General features: G+C 33.3%; 2 protein-coding genes across 4 annotated transcripts; one reads left to right on the top strand and one right to left on the bottom strand.

The window, feature by feature from the left end:
- Window positions 1-87: 87 nt before the first annotated feature.
- Window positions 88-574, bottom strand: LOC144853092 (uncharacterized). The gene is made up of 2 exons (XM_078711102.1): window positions 441-574; window positions 88-347 (listed from the first exon to the last, which is right to left on the bottom strand). Exons 1-2 carry the CDS (start codon window positions 562-564, stop codon window positions 88-90), a joined length of 384 nt encoding a protein of 127 aa, XP_078567228.1. The 5' UTR covers window positions 565-574.
- A 9,527-nt stretch (window positions 575-10,101) lies between these two features.
- Window positions 10,102-17,534, top strand: LOC144845608 (uncharacterized). Of its 3 annotated transcripts, none has more exons than XM_078703056.1 (7): window positions 10,102-10,228; window positions 11,538-11,811; window positions 13,097-13,283; window positions 13,718-13,824; window positions 14,930-15,077; window positions 15,723-15,784; window positions 15,931-17,534. In XM_078703056.1, the coding sequence occupies exons 2-7, from the start codon at window positions 11,790-11,792 to the stop codon at window positions 17,298-17,300; spliced, it is 1,896 nt and encodes a 631-aa protein (XP_078559182.1). In that variant the 5' UTR covers window positions 10,102-10,228; window positions 11,538-11,789; the 3' UTR covers window positions 17,301-17,534. The 3 variants fall into 3 exon arrangements, with proteins under 3 accessions (XP_078559182.1, XP_078559167.1, XP_078559175.1); XM_078703041.1 differs by having other exon boundaries at window positions 13,712-13,824; XM_078703049.1 differs by lacking the exon at window positions 10,102-10,228 and having other exon boundaries at window positions 11,488-11,811; window positions 13,712-13,824.
- Window positions 17,535-24,646: the final 7,112 nt, after the last annotated feature.

The following is a 24,646-nucleotide window of genomic DNA, read 5'->3' as shown; positions in this document are numbered from 1 at the left end:
ACAACAATCTATTTTATCTATATACAAAGATGCGACCAAAAAAAAGCAAACTAATGTATGCAATCAAAGAGAAGAGACGTTATTAAATTACGGCACATAGACTGGAGGTGGTGCAGAGTAGGTACTATTTACTGCTGGATCAGGTCTCTTGTACGGTTGGTGACATACACCTTCGTTGGTGGTGAAAGACATGACGGGATTTGTAGATGGTGTGGTAACCGGCATAGCAGTTCTTGCTTTTTTTCTTCCCTTGGCCTCTTTAACGCACATGAGAACCAGAAAGATGAATATCAGAACTCCAAATAATACTCCAAACACAATTCCTACTATCTCTCCAGCAGTTAAATCTGAAAAAAAAAATAAAACAATAAACAAACATTTTCAGCTTTTTAGAAATTAGATATATAGCAATGTAGGGCACAAAATTTGCTTTTACATACCTTCCTCGTCTGAATTATCTCCACAATTATTGTGATCATCTTCAACCAAGTCATGATCGATGCAATGATTGTTGTTGCATTTAAACTCAACGGTATGATCTACAATTAAACGTATCGGTTGCATTTAATACTGTAATTATTGTGTGTGTATATTAATAAACAATAAGTAATTTCTCGATTAATTGAATGCATTAGATTATATAAACCAAAACAACAACACTTGACTTACTTGAATTACAAATGCTAAAGGAAGTGAATGCAACCTTAAATCCTTTGTATCTTAACGTACTATCAGAATAGAATTCCACATAAATAGAATTGCCGGAAGAGTAGTATCGTTCTGGTAATCCAGAGCCACAAAGACCGTAGCTTGGGGTCATTAATCCCCCCACCTGACGACCTGGCCCATCATAGATTGTTATTCGATCATTACAACCTCCATACGGGTTTGTTTCTACGGCAAGCCGTTCAAAATTAAGTAAGATTCTCCTGGATGAGTCCGTTGTAATAGTCAGGGCGTCAAACGCATTGTTGTAGTAGTTTGATGATCTTTGGGAATATAGAATACCGGCTCCAGTGGTCATCTTATATTCTATTTTCTCAGGTTGACTGTAGTCACTGAGATACAAAATTTTATACTCTGAAATGTTAAAAAAATAATTTTGTCATCATTTTTAAATTTTGTTTTATTCATATCTTAACATATTCATTTCACATTCATATCTTAACGTATTTATTATATTTAACATATTCATTTCACATTCATGTCTTAACGTGTTCAAACCTTAACGTTCATTTCACATTCATATCTTAACATATTCATATCTTAGCGTTCATTTCACATTCATATCTTAACGTTCATTTCACATTCATATCTTAACGTATTCATATCTTAACATTCATTTCACATTCATATCTTAACGTATTCATATTTTAACTTATTCATATCCTAAGGTATTCATATTCCAACATATTTATATCTTAACATATATTCATATCTCAAGGTATTCATCTCAACATATTCATATCTTAACGTATTCATATTTTAACATATTCATTTCACATTCATATCTTAACGTATTCATATTCCAACATATTCATATCTTAACATATATTCATATCTCAAGGTATTCATATCTCAACATATTCATATCTTAAACGTATTCATATCTTAATATATTCATTTCACATTCATATCTTAACATATTCATTTCACAATCATATCTAAACGTATTCATATCTTAATTTAATTTTGTCATCATGTTAATAAGCTAATAAGTTACATGTGATGTAAACAATATTAATAAGGGTGGCAGTGATAAGGATGTTGATAGTGAATGACCTTTGAACACGACCCGCAAAGCCAATAATACCAATAGTGACGAATAGAAAGACATAACTAGTTAATTATGACGGTTGTATAATACACAAAATGTGATACTTAGACCTATTACTATTTACATACTGACAGATCGGTCTACAAATATTGAACAAAGTTCCGGATTTAATAATGATTTTAAAAGCATTTTATTTAGGTTGCATTGCAGCTATACGTTTAAACTGGCCTCAAATCAAGTTTACAACATACAATTATACAAGCGAGACAAGTAACGTTGTGTGAAAAGACAAAGTAATTCGTCGGCTTTAATTTTGATCGTCTAATACAATTATATAATAATTTGGTAATGAGTAAAAAAATATTCACAAACAAAACAATAAGAATAATACACTGTTGTTATTGTATAGAAAGAGAATAGTTTTTGTATTTTGTTTTAACAAATACTTTAGATCATCTTCTAATTATTTATGTATTATACTTTTTAACTAAATTTATTGATTAAGAAAACAGTATCAAAATACCTTTTTCGTTTTAGCCAAAATATGTACTATAAGAATGAAGACATATGAAAAAATACCGTATATATAACAACACTTACCGGCATTGGTTACTGACAAGACAATCGTATATAACACAAATGTAATACAAATGATGTTTAAGCCTGCCATAACTATATCGTATAGTTACACGTCCTTACTAAATACTGTATTTCACCACTAATGGCTATTTGAAAGAATACAAATCGGACTTTGTAATACAAAGTCCGATATGATGTAAATAGTACAGAAAGTACTTATCTAAATAATTGATAAATATGTGTGTTTAACTTTCAGAGTGTTCCAATTAATTTAAATCAGAAGGCTGAAATGTTTGCGGAGCTTGAATATTATCAATCATACGATATAATTAGTCCAGTGCCCTCAAAAGCACTATGAATGACGCTGCCAGAAAGGGCGATATCACATCTTCAGTTTATTATTATAATATACTTTACACCTATCGCTCTGATTATTAACTCCTTAATTTGCATATTTTGTTAGACTAACTATCGTGCCTAATCAAAATATTGATGTTTGTGATGTATGGTGAATTAACCAAATTAACACTGGATTTGAACACGTCACCAGGAATAGTTAGACACGTACACGTACATTAAAATTCTTGCGCGGAAATTGGAATACGCCATCTTAATTATAAATTATAAAGTATTTTGGAACGATTAATCATGTGCTAAAACATGCTCAATTCATTTCTGCAACCTTTACTATCAACAGGTGCCCAGTTTTAATGTTTTGATAATTTATAATACTAACTTAAAATGAATATAATTACGATTCTAATGTATTGTTATTGTATGAACGGCCTTCTATGTATTCCCATTCAGGGATTGCCTTTCGGTAGAGTGAATAACGAAAACAACATCCGTTGGTTGCTGGTTTGTGTTTGCCAGTACAGTACAGGATTGCCTTTTAATGACGTTATTCATTCATGACAATATTCATTAGTATACAGTATTGCATGAAGTTATCTGGTTCTTTCTTTTGGAAACGAAACTACTTGGTTTTGTATATATTTTCAATTCAGCTAGATGATGGGTGGGGTGCGATAGTCTGCAGTAGATTTATATAATAGGCGGTCGTGTAAACACGGTTTATTAAACCAATTCGTCATTTTGTTTGGTGGTCGTGGTACACCATTAATTAATAATTTATTTAAAAAATTGTGACTAATGTACGGGCATGTTGGAAGTGGTTGTGTTGTGGTGCTCTTGGACATGGGGATTTGAAGACAATGTCACGATGATTCCTGGCAGGGTTTATTAATCAGTTTCGGTAAATGATGTTTCTCATGTTCATGTTTGTTGTTGAAAATGAAAAACAGACATTAATTAGGTAGAAGTTTTAGAGTTAACCAATGGTGAAATATAATAATACATAAGTAATGTGTATGGGATCGATATATCTTCCGGTATGCTACACATAAATGTAAGGGTGTATGTGGTTGTTTCTGTACCATGAGGCCTATAGAAAATAAATAACCACATACAGTACATACAAGTGATGTCACACCCAAAACATTTTTAAATGGGGCCGAATTTTCTTTTGATTTCTGCGCATACGTCGTCTGAATGAACGTTGTGTCTAACAGAAAATAATACGCAAGCTTAAGTCGATTTATACGCTAATTTGGTATTTCTACTACAATAATATAGATTTGTTTCTTAGCAAACATTTTTAGTCTCTACTCTCACTATGTCGGTCAGTTGGTCGGTCGGTTGGTCGGTAAACACTAACTTGAGCACGCGACTGCAGCCATGTTAAAATCATAATACAGTAATCTCGAAACGCATTACCTTAAAATCGTGCGGCTTACTAAATGAGCTATAGGCCTAGGTGGTCAAACAAATTTGTATAGGCCTATGCTTCTTAAATCTACATTCAAATCTCGTTAGGTTTTGCTTTTTTTAATAATTGGGTGTTTATTGCGAGTAGATATGACTTATCGATTTGTACTTTCTTAGCTTAGCAGGAGGCTTGGGGGGTGGGGGGCTCTGAGGTTGAGAATTCCCTCCTAATCACCACCTCTTCCACTGAAAACCATCATCCACAGAGCCGGTGTATTTGAAATTTAATACAAATACAAATTAATTGTAATTGGTTGGTCCATCAAAGGCTTCCAAATTCGAACCCCTCTATAAAAACTAGTTTACGGGCCAGGAGTAGCTTACCGTATGGTGTGTGGGCAACGCGTTTCAATTTATCATGTGATACCTGAAAAGAAAGGCTCCACTTTTTCATAACTTGTTATTTCGTTTTTAAACATATTAATTCCTGGTATTTTGAGACCAAAACTATCACTTTGTTAACTGGTTGCTAAATATTTCTATGGCCATTTTCTTGATCAGTGGTCATGATATGTTTCGTTTCGTTTCGTAAGTGTGCTCCACGCAAAAATGTTTGTACCAGCAGCTATAGGTTAAATGTCAAAATAAGGTGTTTTTTAACATTTTGTGTATTTCTGTTGTATTAGAGCAAATAGGCCTAAATATATATTTCGCGAGTAATTTGAGACTAAAATTATAACTTTCTGTCTAGTGGTTGCTGAGATATTAATATGGCCATTACGGTCATTTTTGGCAAAAGTTGTCCATTAAAGTGAAAATAAATAAATCTTCTGAGTATTGTGACACCAACTACGACCATATCCGCCCAACGCTCAGTTTTATGATTTTTATTACATTAGAACAAATATAAACATATACTTTGCGAGTAATTTGAGACCACAGTTATAACTTTTGCTAATTTTTGCCAGTGGTCAGAAAAGGGGTTTCCTTCCACTTTTTGCAACAGTTTCTCATTAGAGTGAATATAAATATGGGACTTCTGAGTAGTTTGGCACAAAAATATTCCAATACACCCATTAGTTACCAAGTTACACACAGTCTTAACTTTGACCATATTGACCTTTTGGCCCCTGTACTGACCAAGCATCCCAATTTTTTTTCGGCCAACAGCAAAAAATTGATTTGTATTGATATAAGGAAGCAAAAAACATTGTTAACATAGTTTGCTAGAGGGTGCAGGTAACCCCTTTCTGGCTCCCCAACTAATTGAGTTAAATTGTCCGATACTTTTTGTATCTTGTATCTTGTATCAAAGTATTGAAATTCGATTGATATAGTAACACGGAAGTTAAATTCGGTGATTGTGATTCATCGGTTTTTTTAATCCGGTAATGAATATCTTTAAATTTAGCACCAAAGCACTAAACCTGGAAAAAAATTATTTACAATGCGATTTTTTTCTTCTCAAAACCAAGTCTCTGTGATTGATGGGTGCCAAGATACAAGCATATCAAGTTGTAAGCGGCCATTTTGAAAATGCCGCCATAAAAAAGTTTCCCATGGGCCAAATCCTTAGAACTTTTTTTGGTGGTTCATATGAAGAGTTTCCCGCAAAAATCACTATGTAAATATTTTTGTAAAAAAAATGTTGTTTTGTTCACAGTCTAAAAACGCCGGTTCTGTTCACAGTAAATTAAAAATATTGAATTGAAATGATTCTAATGATCGTCGCTATGTAAACAAACAAAATATAGGGCGGTATTTACGATTTATTTTTAAAAAACCCGTAGTTTCGACGTTTTGAATGGTCACATCCGGGGTGTCTCCGGAGATACTGCGGAGTTTTGGTGTGAAAGGGGTATATCATTACATATAAATGATTTTATGATTTTATCTTTCACACCAACACAAGGATGCGAAGTGTTCATGGAAATTTGCATACCGCTCGCACTCTCAATACAATACTAATGCGGCCTCTATTGTCCGTTTATTGACTTCTGACAGAATCTTCTTTTACTAGCCATACAGCCTGCAATGAACAAAAACGTCAGTACAGCCATCACATCTGCCTAAACATAAGCAAATGAACTCAATACAATCTATACAATTGGTGGCAGAAGACTAATTAAGTACAGATAAGTATAGGCCTAAGTATAATGTGAATAGAACTGTGGGAAGTTAAATAATAATATAAATCCAACATTCCCGCCAACTTAAAGCCTACTCAATCAGCCAAAATCACTTAATCATCTAAGAACCATTCTTACTTTACAATATTTATTTTTCGTTCTCTATTAATTGTGAAAGGAGTTTCACATAGTGTCAGGCTGTCTGATGGCAAGTCCGCCATTTTTGTTATCGGTTTCCATGCCTTTCCATGCATTATACACAGTTTTTATTATGGTACGGGCTACTGAATTTGCGGCAGTGATCCAACATCAAAAGACAGACAACATTATATTTCTTCCACTATGTGCGCATATTTACTTTCTTCGAATTTCCGTTGGCTAGAAGGACATTTGTTTCCCGTGACATTTTCCCCCGGACCCCTATGCCATTGCCCACCAGATATTCCCCACCAGATATCCCCCATCCGAATCAAATTATACAAGAAGAGGTATCTTTGATGTTTCTTTTATTATCTATCTATCTAAACATACATTTATACAACGCAAGCTTTTCATTTCTCCTAGGACATCCTCCAGATACACGTACCCCATTAGTAGAGGCAATGCAGTAATGAAGAAGACATGTATCAAAATATACAACTTGAGAGGTATATTTTATGTTTCTTTCAGTTTCTAGCTATTACTAACAATAAACCACCTTGACCTGCATTTTTTAAATCCACACACGTTGTTTACAAAACAAGCTTTTCATGCCATGATTAGACTACCATTGTCAAAGCTGTCGCTTCCGTATTTTCGTTAAGGTTGTTGGCCCTTTAAACGTCATCAACCCACTGTACTACAGACGTCATAAATATTACAAAAACCCCGGTGTTTTACTTATGTAAATAAGAACAACGATTTTTGAAAAATATATAGACCTAATATACAAACTATCAGGCATGTCTGCGCACATCTAAATCGTTCTTATGGTGCACGAAAATGTAATGCGTAAAAGCCACGGCAACTTAAACAAGGCCAGATGGCTGCGGTCGCGTGCTTAAATTTGAGTTAGTGTTTACCGACCGACCAACCGACCAACATAGTAATCTGTTCTAAAAATCGCTATAGCAATTCAAAACAAGAAATATTTCTTACAAAAAATTACGCTCGACTTTTTGACGTAACAGTTTTAATTATTGTTCTTTCTTCATGAAATGATGCTTTTTTTAATTGATATTCTATTTAATAATTTTAGAAATAGTGATTAATGATTAATTATTTTAGTTTAATTATGTAGTTTGTTTGTTTATTTTTTATTTATTTTTTTTTATACTGGGTGACCTCTTCAGTCAAAGACTGGTCCAGTTGCTGAGTGTACTAATACACCGGGGTAACCCCCTACTCGTCTCGAAAGATGTACTAGGTTCTTTAAAGTGCACACGAGCTAGTTGTGTACATTGGACCTACGGTTTATAGTCCTTATCCGAGAAGACTCGTTCTACCACCAGAACCATAGAGTGAGTGAGCCTCGAACCCTGCCGATGTTATGGCTACGTAATTACGGTTCCACTGTCTTGACCGCTCGGCCACTCACTTACTCACTCACTCAGTAGTAGGCTACCGTAAACATTTTGTGTAACGTAACATGTAGTCTGATTTAATCACAAAGCAGGGCCTATCGGGTATTAAACACTGTTTAAAGGATGTATTTTGTAGTAGTTGATTTAGTTATCAATCGATTAATTATATCCGCAATCAAACCATCAACTTTTATTTCATAACAAAGTCCGTGGCCTACTGATGCACAGAACAAAAATATAATCTTAAAGTAAACTACTGTATAGTATTGCTCATAATATTCCGGGGACCCACATACCCCAAAATTCCAGTAAACAACATTTCTATTTTCGCAGAACCTTCGTCGTACAGCCGCAGACAATAATTAAACAATTCTTTATATATACACACCAGGGAAGCTTCTCTGATGTATACCATTCGCAAAAACTATTTACCATAGAGAAAGGATTTATTCAATGATAAATGCCTACGTTGACATCCAGACTACTTTCTGCATACATATCGTAGGCTCTCTTCTCCCAGACGTGATTTAGAGTTTAAGCATGCCGAGTCCAAGTTTCCAAATACCTATTTTTCAGCTGTAGTATGTATAAGCTTCTGCGTGATACAGTTTCCTAAAAAACATAAATATAGGCCTAGGCCTATATGAAGCGATTTTAAAGAGACTGATCGCAATGTATTTATGAAATTGTTTTATCTTCTCATTTCGACAGCATGTTAATATCACCATGATTTAGTTTTGTAGGTCTAATTGCTTGGAGAAATGTGGGCAACCTAATTGCATTTTTACATGATGTACTCTCCAGAGAGCAACCAGAGATTGTAAAATTATTCAATAGGAAATAAAATATGTGAGAGAGAGGATGATGTTATAATCTCAGTTTTCCTGGAAATACTATATAGACAATAAAAAAAAATGTTTTTAAGCCCGGAGAGCGCGACCCCATAGAAACAGCATAAGAACAATGCTTGCCGCATGTTTAAGCGAGGGCGCGGTGAAATACTATTTGTCAGTAGAAGACCGGAACTACGTGCCACCTCCCTTAACAACAACTTTCGATTTCTGTTTACAATTTTGCTCTGTCGCGAGTGACGATGAAATACAAATTACTTAATTACATGATCTCAAATCAAATATGCGATAGGTGATAGCGGTAAATACCTTCCTTTTCAATCTGAATCAAATGTAGCCTAGCCCACACTAGATCTAGTCGTAGGCCTACTTCCTTGTATTCAATCTGAATGAAATGAGAAGAATCTCATGTTATTTAAAACAAATAAGCAATGTTTTATATTCGTGCTATGGTACAAATATAACCTTTTTTCTTTCACCTCTTTAAATTATTTGTGCCATCACACTCATAAACATTTATTGTTTGTATACTATTGCAATGCGCGTGATCAGTCTGTAGTATCGCTATCTCTGCTCTACAAAAACCCAAGCCTGGACTTCAATTCAGATGCACACAAAATAAACAGTATATATATGTGTTTTAAATGAACTAATTAATGTTTCTCTCAGAACAACCAATATTTTAACTCCTTAAAATAATAGTGTTATAATATTAGAGAACCAAGCTGTAGTAGTTACGGTAGATGAGAGGTATCAGAACCAGCACACAACTTAATGAGTGAAAGTAGATTTGCTGATGAATGATGCGGTAAATTAATTACCGATGATGACAAAATATTAATGAATTACAGGTACCTGTATAGAGGTAGGCACACACTGGTATGTAAATATTTAAAAAATAAAAATCATAAAAAAAAATTATTATTGCTACAGTATAAAAATGGATTGGGGACACATTGAGGAAACCAAAATACAACATTAACAGAAACGCCCAGACATAAGAAGAAATAGATAGATGAAAACTATCTGTCAGAATACCAACGCAGTAATCAGCCAATAGATGACATTAAATAATTTACAATGGCTGGAAAATAAAGACGCTGTCGCTTTCACGTACTCAACTGAACCTCTTCTTGTAAGCAGCCACTTCCCGAAGATCTCACACCTATAGTCAAACCTTAATTTGCTTTGCTTTGTACTGATTGGAGGAGTTATCTTGCACAAATATCAAATTATTAAAGAAACACGTTGACCAGAAAAACATTTACTTGAACCATTATACTTCGTAAGCACAAGTTAAAATTTAAATTGTGGTCCAATTCGTTACCAAGGAGTTTTAATTATTGTTGTCTCATGAACATCTGTTTAACAATAATTCCCATTGATATTTAAGTATTTCCAGTACCGGAAATGAAGCACATGTTTGAGGTCCTACATAAAACGCCAGGACAAAGAAAGTTAATGCTTTGGAAGGAAATGAATTCATAACGTTGGTACGTACGTACACTACTAACAGACGAACAAAGTGTTTTTCGATATTGTTTTTAAAAGGTTATATAAAAGGTATGTTTATGTTTATTAATGTTTTACTAATATATGACTTACAAGGTTATTAGGATGAATCACATTTATTGTTTTCGTATTAATAATGTCCTGACTTGATTGTATTTGTATTTTTCCTCTTTTTATAGTGTCCAGTTTTTTCTTTCTCTGTACAACATTATTAGATTCCGAGTAAACTTGTTTAATATTAATTAAATCAAATTAAAACTAATGATGATTATTATTATCTGTCTAATTTCCGGCAAATGACAGAGTGATTAAGGCAGGGGCGTCGATTAAAAGAGCCAACAATGTTGACATGGGTTCGAGGCCGATTCGCGCTCCTAGATCTGGTGGCGGAACAAGTTTCCTCGGATAATGACTATACGCCGTAGGCCTAGTATACAGTAGGCCTACCCAGTTTACCCGTGTGCATTTTAAAGAACCTAGTTCATTATTCATTCATTCATTCATTCATCTTTTATTTCGGAAAAAAAAAATTCTCCATAGAGACGAGTAAGGTTGCCCCAGTGAACTGGTCCACTGGTCCCTATATCAGGGGGATTCCCACCTCTGATAGGGCAGTGATTAATTTACTATTGGTAATCTTTAGCCAACCTAATGAAAACAACTTGTAATCTCAAATGCAACATGGATATTATGGCCTTGGTAGAGTATTAAATTAAAATGCTCGAGTTAACGTATCCTGGTCTGGTATTAACAATAAAATCTACAATTTAGAAAGAAAATCATTACATTTTATGGACGAATTCAGTATTCTAATATAATACTGTAGCATACAACATAAAATATAATTGTTAACTAGTAAATTCAGTACCCGCATCCCAGTACGTAATATGTTATTAGTATCATGGAAGGTTAGTTTAAGGGTCGGATCATGATAAGGTCATGATAGAGGCGATACATGTGAAACAAGTGTTATTCTGTATTCCAGAATCTGAGACTGGAGAAAATGCGCCCCAACGGACCGAGAATACATATACATACATTGCTTTTTACTATTTATTGTAGGCCTATAGTGTAGTTTTATTTTTCATCCGAGGGGGATGTCAACACATTTTCCAGGCTCATGAATTTAGAATGGAATGTGAATGGTTGTGATAAATCATTTAAACATATGTCTGAGAAGGCATAATACATGCCTTTATCAGAGCAGATCATAAACATGAACGAATACAATTCGCGATACAAACTATCATTTTACGATGAAAAGGAATGATTGAATAAATATCTAGTCGGATTCGGATGGTAGACTGGTTAATCCTGTATTTTACCTGACAATTGACCTTGTTATACTGTTTTGTTGTAGGTTTCCCGTTTACCACGTCATCATCATCCATATTGAACCTCAGAGATTATTATATAGTTCAGTGATATGTGTGAGCGTATTATATTGTTATGCGTCGACCTTGCAGACACATTGAACTGTGATAGCGGTTTTGTTTGATACGCATATACATCTCACATTTTAGTAACTTTTACACGTGGAGGACGTCCTGAAATATTTAAACAAGAAAGCCATCAGGTCTCTGTATGTGGTCATTTTCTGGAAAATGTGAATATGTCAAATTCGAAACATGAAGGTAGGTAATTTTCCAAGTGTATTGTCAATTATGTTTAAAGTTTATGAACAACCTGATATGCCTAAACATGTCATTGATTATATATACTATATTATATACGACCGTTAAATTCAACTTTCATTGGGAAGAGTAGGCTACAATTACTGTGTAGGTCTGGCCTACTATTATTTTCAGCGGAAACATCTGCTTCCCCACCGAGAATGTTAACACAAAAAATCCTAGAACAATGATAATTGAATCCATAAGGGTAGGTCAATAGTAACCTTTTTATAAGTGTAGGCATGAATTCGTAGCGACATAATTTAACTGAAACCGAATAAGAAACCTTATAATAATGTACCAAACATAATTATGAGTTTTATCAAAGTTGATGATGATATAAATACAGTATATTGTCTACATATGAGGAAAAATATATAACGACAAAGCAATAATATGACGATAATGATAGTGGCACTAATAATGTTAATCGGCCTGAAAGCATACTGTAACTATGTATGAGGAAGATCAGTACCATAATCAAACTTTTGATAACAAAAACAAAATGTCGAGATTAAGGCATTCTGACCAGGAAGTATTGAAACAAATGCATTTTGAATGTGATGAATAGTTCTTATTGTATTTCTATATATTATGACCTATAGCTATTATAGTACAGATAGGTCGTTTCGTGGATGAAAAACTACAATGGCAAAAATAGCTCCATCATTCTGTTGGTTTAAAATAAATAGACAGGCAGTTTATTTTGTCAATATTAACAATTATGGAATATGGTGTAGTGTTATATATAAATTGCATAAAACTGCCATCCAGGCCATATTTTCCCTTATAAACACAGCGTCGAAATATCATCAGGGAGTATAACGTTATTCCACATAAGTACAGTACGTACGTACGTGGCTAATAATGAAATGCACTGTGCTCATTACCAAGGAAACAACATGTCTAGCTTTTTTATAATTAATGTTTTAAGTTTTTTACCCTAAAACATGCATTAATTAACACAATATTTACTACCGTGCACCACTTTCATCACCACTACCACCAATGCAAGAAAGCAAGTTCAGCACTTAATGTTTGCAATGTTTAGGACTTGGATCTGCCACTGTCAACACTACCCACATGTCAACTTATTAAAAACATTTCTGTATAATAAAACTAGATTAAAATATACTCACTTTAAAAAAAATCATTAAGAAATCTATGGATTGTTGTTATCATGCATAGTCTACAAATTATAGCCACACATGAAAAGAAACCAAAGCGTGTGTGTGTTTTTTTAAAGAATATTGTTCTGGGCGAGGTTACTGGGATACTGGAAAATGCAGATGTTATGCGGGTTGGAATGGCGATTCATGTAATTCAAAATGTCTAACCGGAACGTATGGTATAGGATGTATCAACCTGTGCACTTGTGGTGAAAATGCATCGTGTGATGTTTTCACAGGAAAGTGCACATGTAAAACTAACAGGTAAGCCGATGCTATATTTCAAATTTGCTAAACTGTCTCGGAGCTTTTAAAGTATTGTAGCATGTTGGCATGTTAGCTACCTTAATTTCTTTTTTGGTGTTAAGTTAATTCTGAAAAATCATAATCACCAAAATAGTTTTTGCTATAGACCTATATTAATACTATTCAAACGTACATAATAGTACTGTAGATTTTTGTTGGTGGAAATTGCCTTTTAATTCAAGTTTATTAAAAGATATCGCAGCAATTATTACAATATTTACATTCATGATGATTAAAAGAATATCATACAACATGTCTAACCTATAAACCAATATAATATAAACGCAAAAAAGGGAGTTTTACATAGGCCTAAATGTCACAGAATTTGTTTAAGCTCACATACATTTATAAATAACCTATTTATGTTGTTTTTTACTTGCTTGCAGTACCGTTACATGTATTCAGTGTAAATATGGACTCTATGGGCCATCATGTTCAATTCCATGTATTTGTGGAGATGAATCTTGTAAATCCGATACTGGTGACTGTATTTTAAAAGGTAAACACAATATCCGCATGTTATTTTTTTAATTAGTAATTCGTTCAGATACCAGTTGAATATCTTGTCAGAATTTAGACGACAACTTGGTCAATTTAAATATGTTGGCATGATGCCAACAAATTGACTAACAGATATATAATAAGTTTTTAATTTGTCCAAAACTATTATCATTGCACTCATTTAAACAGTAGTATAATTGAACGGTTTGATTGCACTCTTACATACCAGGAAATTTCACTTTTACATGTTGGATTTATTCTAACATTAGCTCAAATTTCCACAAACACATGGCAATTTCTAGACCATAACTTAGAGGAATGCTAATGAAGGGATGTTAATTAATTTTCTCTACAGCTCACTATGTCGGTCGGTTGGTCGGTTGGTCGATAAACACTAACTTGACCACGCGACTGCAGCCAGTATATGGCCTTGTTAAAGATGTATTGTCCCTTCGTCAAATTCCAAAAAAATAAAAGATTTCGAAAAAAAGTGTAAAATAGTTATTAACTTTCACCAAAAATTAGTCGAAAAAAAAATCATTTAACTGAAATACAGACGTTTTTTGGTTCAAAAAATAACTTTGACTTCCAGTTAAAGTTTTCAATCAAAACATACCTCATAATGCAACGCGCTTATTTGGCTACTCTGTATGCATACTCATAAAACTTCCTCGCGATCTGTGTGAAAACACCTTCTCAACCGTGAAGAGTTGTAAACAATCCTAATTAGCATCATGCATAATATATACTCGTGGTTTGAAATCTTTGTTTACTTTCGCTCGCGACGATTTTCCAGACGAAATGTAATTAATTAATTTAGCTTTTAATTACGTAAAATTGTTGTTTTTGACTCGAATTTTCGACTTAAAGTGAATAACTTTAATATTACTTTGATATGGTCAATTTAAATTTAGAATATTTTGACCTTCATTTTTTTGTGTTTCAAGGGACAATACATCTTTAAATAACAAAGCTAACGCCGTAACCAAAAGACGAGTAGTGATGACAACCAACATTTTCTTACTGTTTACCTTGTTGATTGCATTAAATGTCACTTAGGTATTAACTTTCATTTAATGATAAATCCTTTCTCTTTGACATAGGTTCAGACAATGTTGGTGCTGCGACAATTTCAGCTATTACGCTTGGAGTCCTTCTTGGTATTATTTTATTAATATTATGTCTTATTTTGATGTGGAATTTATGGAATCAAAAACATTTCTTGAAGAAATGCAGAACATTTAAACCTAGGTATTATAGTAACAATAATTTAATGAATAACTTGTAAAACGAGTAAATAAAATTAAGTGTAGGTAGACCTGAACATTATCCTTCCAAACGAATATAAAACAGTTAATTTGTAGTAAACTGAAGATAAACAAATTACTTCCCTGATTGTATTATGGCCTTTCAAAAAAATATTTTTGCTTATGTGTTTTGTGCTTTTGTAATGGTCTAATGGTTTCGTTTGATACATAATTTGTTTAAATGTAAAAGTTTATTGAGAAGATTGTTTGCGATTTAGTTGGGAAAATTAGCATTTAATTTAATGTTTTCTATATATATTCTGTTAAAGTTGCTTTGGCATTCGTCAGCTCAGATCGCGTCAATATTTATTTCTTGTTCTAATGTTGCCTTCGTTAAGTAAGCTCAATGAGGTTTATTCATCATGTAAATGGCGAAAAACATCAAGTGTTTACCTCTTATTGAATATGTATTAACTAGCATATTATCGACTTTCATATATCATCATAAATTTAGGAACAATTAACTAGAACTATAATTACATTAATTAATTAATTGCGTCCAACTTCGACGAATATATGTATTAAAAATAATAATATTAACAAATGTGTCCAGTCTTTTTAATCTTTCATATATTTTGTTTTATTTCAGGGAAGAAGAAGATATTGAAGACACGTTAAACGATTTTGATATCATTTATGAATTTGGATCTGGTGAGTTGTAACTGACCAGAGTACATAACCTTGTAATATATATTATATAGAGATGCAGTAGGTTAATGAATTACTTAATCAGCGGCAGTTTAAACTGTAATAGCTATTATCTGTGAACCTGAATAGATTTGAATTATTTGTTTCAGGTCGTAATAGTATTGATACTGACGTTGGTTCAATAACATCTAGTAATAAAATGTTTCCAACTCGAGTAGTGCAGGAACGAGAGCTTCCTGGAATACCAGAAGAAGACGAAGGAGTTAGTGGAGGTCAAGTTCAATCTGAAAATGTTGACGACAATGAACTAGATCGTGTAGAACATTGGCAATGTGAAAAGCCTCTAAATAGTTCAGGATCGATTAGTTTGTCCGTAAAAGCAGTACATGGTTCTGTGAGATCAAATGCTGACATACACACTGAGCCCAAAGCTACGAAAGCGTCACCACATAAACTTAACAGTAGTGAGATTCCGCGAAACATAAACGATGATTCTACTAGTTTTGAATATCATATCAATGGTGATTTGGAAAGAGCTTTGCTTTCAGAAGATTACATGGAACTCAGAAGATCAATCGAAAATTTGACTGCGGTTATTTCACAAATTCCATTAGCTGTTTCACAAGGATCTTCGTGTAGTGTATCACTTGTTGGAAGAAGTGATTCTTCAAGTGATCAAGACGGATACTTGTTTAGGAGTGTTCCAAGTATCAATGTAAGTGATCAATTTGATGAGATGAATATCAGTGGTTCTGAGGAAATAGAGAGTAAGCCAGGAAAAAGGAAAAGGAAACGAACCTCAGTTCATAATTATCTTTCTGTTAACACTGGAAATTTGTCTACGAGTTCAGATGAAGAACCTGCAACGGTATATGACAACACTTTAGACGTTGTTTTTAACATCGACACTTCTGGAAATGAAAGCGATTCAAAAGGCTATAACAAAGTCGATAGAACAAAGCGTTCATATAGTCGAGAAATAGCGGAAAGTGAAAATGAATACGATTCTTTACAAATTTCCGTTGGTCATAGTTCATCGCTTGATAAAGTGTATACACAACCACGTAATGAACAGCCAAAAGATGAATGCGATTCAAACTATCTAGAAACAAAAGTTGTAAATCTAAATAAACTCCATCTAGCAAATGACGTCAGTGGACAGAAAATAAACATAGATGACCAATATTTACAAGTGAGAATTACTGGAAATAACAAGGAAACCAATGCCGCCAAGTCTAATATTGAACTTGAATCAAAATATCTGGAAACAATTCCATTTATAAAGAAACAAGATCAATCTGGAAAGAAACTAGAAAAAAATGAAAACAAGGAATTCTTAAAAAGTCATTCTACTGAAGAAGTGCATTCCAGATCATCAGATTTTAACATCACGAATGAACCTGAATCAGCCTTTACATTGGAGAAGTTAGAAAATTCAAAAAAAGATCAGAAACAATCAATCAAAGTCGAGATGAAGTCTAAAATTCCAATCAGAGTCAACAAAAAGTATTCTATATAAGATCAAACTTATTATTTTATAATGAGTTTATAGAGTTTTTTCAATAGTCAGTTTAATAATAATTGGTCACGACAGTATTTAAAAGAAACGTTGAAATAATACTAATTTATGTATACAATGCTTATAGGTTACCTGTAAATAATGTGATTTTGATAATTAAAAAGTATTATGAAATAATATTAAATCGTTGTAAAATATAGATATGTAAGTTAAATAATAAAGTGAAAAATCATAAAGTGTTGAATTAGTTATTGTTGCATTAACCGTGCATACAACTAGGCCATAAGCAGTAAATTCTAACGTTTCATCTCGTTCCGATGTCATGGATCTACAATTTCTTTACATATTTAGAATAATAATTTTATAAATAACAACATATCAAAAGTTCTCCATAATCGTGTTAGACAATTTTGAGAAATTACTGTTTTATTTTGGTACTTTATTTTAATATACACCGCATGAGTGATTTGGTCGGGCCGAACGTTACACGTTCAAATTATCCGCAACGTCTTAAAAACTGTACCACGTGATCGTATTTCACCAATCATGCTCTGGTTACAGATGAGGGGAATCCCCAAAACTCACACACGGCAACGTCACACGTGGACAAAAATATTCAATCATAAATGGAGTAACTAGACGTGGAGGAAAATTTGTTTGATTTCCCCACCGAACAAATTCTACTGTAAACGAAGAAATGATGCATCTTATGATCATCCTATTGTATTGAAATAGTCTCCTGCTCATATATAGGAAATGGGATTTTTAGAATGTTACCACTTAAACCACTGTGCTATTAATAATATTCGTACAGAAAGGCTAGCCTAGCTACCTACGTCTTTAGGCTCTAGGCCTAGCCTAAAGGCTTAAGGTAGCACACTAGCCTAGGTCTTGGAGGTGTATACTAGCATAGGCTAGGTAGGTCCAGCAGCAGCACAGTATAGTTAGGACAAACTGAATACAAAGACACAGGTGAGGATAGCATAATTTTAGTACATTTTGAGCAAATACAATAAATACACATTCAAATTAATATATCAATTGTTTGAAATAATTAATTTGGTCTGGCCTAGTAAGCAGACTTTCCCTATACTGTACCTAGGCATAGGCTATCCTATTTAGTATTATGCATTCATTTTGATGGCCTGGTCTGGTCAGAGGACTAGGCCTAGGCCTAGTATTCATACATCAGCCCGGTATTATTTTTATTTATAAATTCTTAATTTTAATTTAAAATAATTTATTTCATTTCAACTGTATCTTTTCAATTCAATTTATCTTCAATTTATGTCTAGGTTGTCTGGTGGAAAGGAGGCACAAAAATGCTGAACACGTTCACTGATTCTGGTAAGTTTTGGATCCTTTTTTAATGTAGAGATGAGAAATGCCAAATGATTTATGTTTTGTTATAATTATGTACAATAGTAGTAAAATTAGTAATGAAAGTTAAAAATAGTAATGAATGCAAAAAATAGCTGAAAAACATCCATTACTTTAAAAATGTTTTATATATCAGGTTGCATTGTCAATAAACACTATATAGTAATGTAAAGTGTGTGGTAGAGTAAGTAAAGTTGAGAATGTTTTTAAATATAAAACCAAAAAGATTCATTGTAATTTAATAATATTCAGTTTAACTAAAATATTAAGTAATCGATATAAATTAGATAATCTATTCTTGATTATTTGTTACAGAAATGATACCAGCTTCAAAACAATTGTCGTCATCTTGAATTTTTCAAAAACTTCACAAACATCAACTGGCTGAATGTAAAATACTTACTGCAAATGTTGCTGAATCTCTGTTTAATTGTACCTACCTACAACGTAGTATGTACATACTGTATATGAAGGATATTGCACATAGTAATTATTACTTATTAATTAGTTAAAGTATATTTGGTATTTCCATTGTACACTGGCCATGCCGCACCTGAAATTGACAACTTTTCTAATTGACTACTAGTTTTGCTGGTACAACGTATCTAGAGAAGAGTAGGATTATATACATTGTATATTGGGCAACATGTAGGGTTGTAAAAAAACACAAATCCAAAAGAAACAAAAAAAAAATAAATGAAAATACATGTACCATGAGGTACATGTACACAAGGTATTTGTTGTATATTGTGTGTATATGTCCAGTTCATATTATTATTGTTGATAATCAACAATAATAATTCTCTCCACAAGAGTTACATTCATGTTATCAATATAACAACAGTAAAAATGGGCTGGCAGGCCTACTTATCTGATGTTTCAGAAAAAAATGGGTTGTTTTTATGGAAGCTCCTGGCCTAAATTGGCACTAAAAACTCCTAAAAAATGCAATATTTAAGTTCCAATAAATAAGTTATTGCATAATCATTTATTGTTTGTGTTGAAAATTTACTCGGGTGTCACTAACCTACTAGCATACCCATATTATTATGGCAAGTCACTTTCTAAGAAATCATGTAGGCTTACGACGTACTCCTCAAAAACAAATAAAACATCAAAATTATCTATAAAATTAGCAAATTCTCAGCTGGTGCAGTGCATCTTCCTATATAAAAAAAATCATCAAGCTGGTTTGAAAAGGTTGTTTATCAACCCTCTCGGGTAGTTGTACAGAAAAGGCATAGTATTTATGCAGGCGCCTTTTATGGTTTGAGTCGAGTTCACACAAAATTGGCACTAAAAACAAAAAAAATGCAATGTAAGTTACAATCATATTATTGCATAATAATTTCTTTTGCGTTGAAACTTCACTTGTGTGTCACTAACTCACTAGGATACCCATTGCATGAATATAAATACATAGTGAGAGTTGATTATTAAGATATAACTGCTCAAAAAACGACTAAAAGATATTAAAATTGGCCAAATCTCAGTTTTTGCATCTTCATAAATAAAAACTTCCTGAAGCTGACAAGTTGAAACTTTGAATCTTGTTTAACAACCCTCTCAAATAGTTGGGAAAAAAATATAAATATGGTATGTCAATTAGTTACGAAGATATTGTGTCTTAAAAATCTTGAAAAGTGCAATTACAACTAAATAATTGTAATTTTTCAGTTTTCCTCACATACAAAATACTTATTTTTAAAATTTTAAATTTTGGAAAAGTGTTCACAATATACTGGACTACTCACAGAGAAAAGACAATTGCATTTGGACAAAGACTTTTAAAGATATTGGCCCATAAAAGTACCTCCAGACCTCAAAAAGTGCCTTTTTTGCAGTAGTGGGGTACCTTTGAGAGGCCATTGCTCAAAAGTGTACAAGTATTTCATGGAGAACTTTTGATATAGTATGTGTAACATATTCATTTCACAATATCAACTTTCAAAATGTAGATCCAAGAGGTGGGAACGAAATCCATGTTCTAGGCATCTTTTGAGCTACTGCTTATGGCCTAAACGCTGCGATGTTCAAGAAAGAGTATGTATACTTAATGTGAATAGAATGATTTTTACCCAACCTTGTTAAACATAAACACCTGTTAGGGCCAGTGATTGGGAAAAATGATGGTTAGTATTTTAATTCTGTTTATGTGAGGGGACTACGATGTTTGTGGGTTTGTTAGACATACAAGTCACAGTTATTAACCGAATCTCACAAAATCGAACTCAATGATCTATGATCAAAATATTACGTAAAGGCTGGTAAAGGTCACAATCTACAACATACTAGTTTAGCCTAAATATTCGCCTACAGGCTACACGTTTTATCTGAATCTCGCCACAACATCTGGGGTGGTTACATTTCGAGGATGTACAGTATGTTTGGAAGTCAAGGTCGCAATCCAAAAACAAGTTATTGATTATACTTATAAAATCACATGCATGGAATAATGAAATCGAGTTGTTTAAGGAACTAGAGAAATGTAGTGGTGCGATGTACGCAAAATAACTATGTTATATAACATGGTTTATTAAATCAACGTTTTATTTATTAAGTAGAAACGCCTCCACTGGTTGATATTCTTTGATTTTCCTTTACATATAAAATTATATAACAATTCCGATGTAATGCTGCTGCACATGTCTTTTGGTACCACAAAGAGCTACTTACAGTAGTGCCAATGAGAGTCTTGAAAAAGTTGAAAATTTAAGCTTTAGGCCTATTAATAAATACAAATTGCAAGTAAAGTATCTAAAATCATTGGTGCTATAAACCTTCTAAAAAAAGTCTACTTTTTCTAAATGCCCCACTTTTCCTCTCTTAGGATGTCTGTTCGTTATACAATGTTTGTTTATAACGTCGTGGTGAGGTAATTTCCCGCATGATCGTAATCAAAACGGTACTGGGTTTGGTCTACTAGCGTTCCTGCTCCCAACTCGTCATCCATTCATTCCTTAATGAAGTAAGCCTACCTGGTGGTGACTATAGAATGGTCCCGAGGTATTTATTATCTAATATGACTTTTAATTAATTAATAAGACTGAAGGTTTAATTATCTATAAAATAAATCCATTTTCATTAAATCGGTTAAGTATTTAATAAGTTACAACCGAAAATAGAGTACCTGTATATTACTTAAATAGCGCCCTCAACTTCACAATTTTACTAAACATTATTAAATCCCTGCTACAAGTACCCAAAAGTAATACGTTAATAACTTATGTTTGCCTTTTCACAAGCACATGTAGTTTACACATTATTTCTAATATATATTGAGTCAGTTTTTTTGCATATCTGAAAAAAAAACAATTATGAGTTTTTGCCTTAATTAACACAATAAATATCGTATATCACAGATTTTGATGATTTTTTGGCTAAAATTCTACACTTTTGTTTAAAAAAAGTAATTTAATTTCAGTAAAGTTAAAATAAAAATATTTTATTGAATATGTAATGTAATTAGCTATTAATCAACATTAATGTCAACAAAATACATAAAATATTTATTAAGTTATGAACAATAAAGTGCATCACTATAAAATGGCGGCCATTTTTGCCGCCATCTTGGATTTCAAGGTGGCCGCAGTAGATTTGCAACGGCACGCGTATTTTTTTTCCCCAGGACGATTTCTCCAATTTATATATAGCAGATTTTGCTAAAAAAGATAATAATTCAGCAATGACAACGTCAGGCTAGGCCTAGCTTGCGTACGATGTTAGTAGCCTACTACTGCTCAGCTAGGCCTACAAAACTAAGCCTAAGCCTAGACCGTCTACGAGAGAAAATTCGAATCCGGGATGATTCGGCCCGAAGACGATTCGGCCCGAGACGATTCGGCCCACTCCCACTTTGTGGCCCGAAACGTCTCACTTTAGACTAAATTCATATTCATTTTTGTGAAAGGTGTTTAACAATCCGTATTTTATTGATATTGACAATGTTGATATAATATATAAAATAAATTACTTAAAAAACGTAATTTTATATTCAATTTATTACTTTGTTTATGTCGTGCATTCGCCAAGCGGCCAACAGAGGGCGTTTGGGGAAAAAGCTTATTTTACGCTTATAAAATGCATATCAAAGCCGATAAATTTAAGTGTTCCGAATCGTTTAATTATAGGTAGTGCATTGTTTTTAAAAATCGTACTTAACCATAAAACGTACATTTAAGACAAGGAATGGCCTGGTTTAATGTTTTTAAAGGTGTATATGCATTATTGTTACAAAATGTCAAAAATTGAAATTAAATCATTAACCTAGGTCGTTTAAGCCATTTTTCGGACCTAACAAGTAGCCTAATGAAGCGTGATGCGCACGGTAAGTCAAAATGCTGTTAAGAATAATATAAATAGTTCCAAACTTTGTCGATAATAGATGTATTATTGGAAAAATAGAAATTACGTAATTGAAATTACCATAAATATCGATTTAAAACAATCTAACATTTGAAAAAGATGATAATGCCTAGAAGGGGCGAGGCCACTAAAATGTCATAATTTAGCAGCAATCGTTTTTCATTTTCAAAACGTTGTTGTACTTTAGACCACTGTCATCATCTGTTGAAGAGATAGAAATTATAATATAATGATATAAAACCATACCTTATTATTTTAATAATGATTATGTTTGTAGATAATTGCGCATATGACCAATAAGAAAACAAAATCCATAGTGTACACAAGACCGGCAAACCAGAGACATTTGGTTAGATGAACTAGGTAGCAATATGTAACTATGTAGAGTGTCACCTAAAGTCAATAAAAATGGGGTACCTCCCGCTGCGTATAAACGCGGGGGACCCCTGAAAGGTGTTAAAAAATCGGTACCAGTTAGATGAGAGAAATACCACCTAATTTCACCACCATGAGATGCCCATTGACATCCTCATACCAAATTCACAAACGACAGACATTTTATCCGCTGCAATAGGCCCACCAGACCGCCCTATAGGGATAGCCTAAAAATACAAATACAGTAATTCCAAATGAAAAAGTTGAGTTCATACAATACAATAGATCTCACTCATCTACCCCTTTTTTAGGCTCTCCGTATATGGGGGTCTGGCCTATTGCGGCGGATAAAATGTCTGTCGTATGTGATTTTGGTATGAGGATGTCAATAGGCATCTCATGGTGGTGAAATTTAATACCTCCATGGGTCATCTAACCAAATGTCTCTGGGCTGTTTGTCTATTGCCCCAAGTGTCTTTTTTATGAAGGTGTTGCCCGTGATACACATATCGAACAATAAATTAAAATTAATTGTATTAAAATATCAAAAGATACTGTATGAAAATACACCGGGATAAAAATGTATTTGCAGCTAAATACCACGCAATAAACTGTCAGGAACCTTAATTCCATACTGAACACGGCAATATAAAGTAACAATTATCTCATGTCACTTATAAAACGCAGTGTCGGAAACACGTTTACAAGCGCTATTCGGTACTTGTGATTGGGCAAATTACTTACGAATAGGCTACTGTGTACCGAACCAATTGAAATTGATAAGTTCCTTACCCAGTCGTAGACTGATCTACCTACATTTTTAGTGAAAAAACCCCCAAATAACTCACACAGCCAGTTGTCCTCACTAGTTCCAACAGTCTTGAAGTCCGGCAAACTTTTTGTGATCGAGTCCCACGTATCTTTACTGATAAACTCCCACGATGCACCATAATCCTTACTACGCATGTAACTGCGCATGTCCATGTGAATGCCATAGATATGTCCGGTGGGTTGGTTGGAACCAAGGACATTGTGCAGGTACATTGGCAGAGCTAATTAAGAATATTGATACTTGCGGTATATGGTAATAATTGTATTGGGAAATGTATAGAAACATAGCACTTTTTAGAACTTGCAATCCTCTGTTAAAATAAACATGTGTGCTTTAACATAGGAAGATGAGTAATAATACAGAATCAAAACAAGTAGTTATACAGTAAGAGCGC

The sequence above is a fragment of the Antedon bifida genome, chromosome 1 (genome assembly GCF_963402885.1).
Source record: "Antedon bifida chromosome 1, ecAntBifi1.1, whole genome shotgun sequence".
Lineage (NCBI taxonomy): Eukaryota > Metazoa > Echinodermata > Crinoidea > Comatulida > Antedonidae > Antedon > Antedon bifida.
Note: the sequence above shows the minus strand (reverse complement) of the source record. Positions and strands in the feature narration are given on the sequence as shown.

Excerpts from the sequence above, each read along its gene's own strand:
- LOC144853092 (XM_078711102.1), bottom strand. The coding sequence starts at position 564 with ATGCAACCGATACGTTTAATTGTAGATCATACCGTTGAGTTTAAATGC. Across the intron at positions 348-440 it reads AGATAATTCAGACGAGGAAG|ATTTAACTGCTGGAGAGATA; the intron begins GTATGTAAAAGC and ends TTTTTTTTTCAG.
- LOC144845608 (XM_078703041.1), top strand. The coding sequence starts at position 11,790 with ATGTCAAATTCGAAACATGAAG. Across the intron at positions 13,284-13,711 it reads TGCACATGTAAAACTAACAG|TACCGTTACATGTATTCAGT; the intron begins GTAAGCCGATGC and ends ACTTGCTTGCAG. Across the intron at positions 13,825-14,929 it reads TGGTGACTGTATTTTAAAAG|GTTCAGACAATGTTGGTGCT; the intron begins GTAAACACAATA and ends TCTTTGACATAG.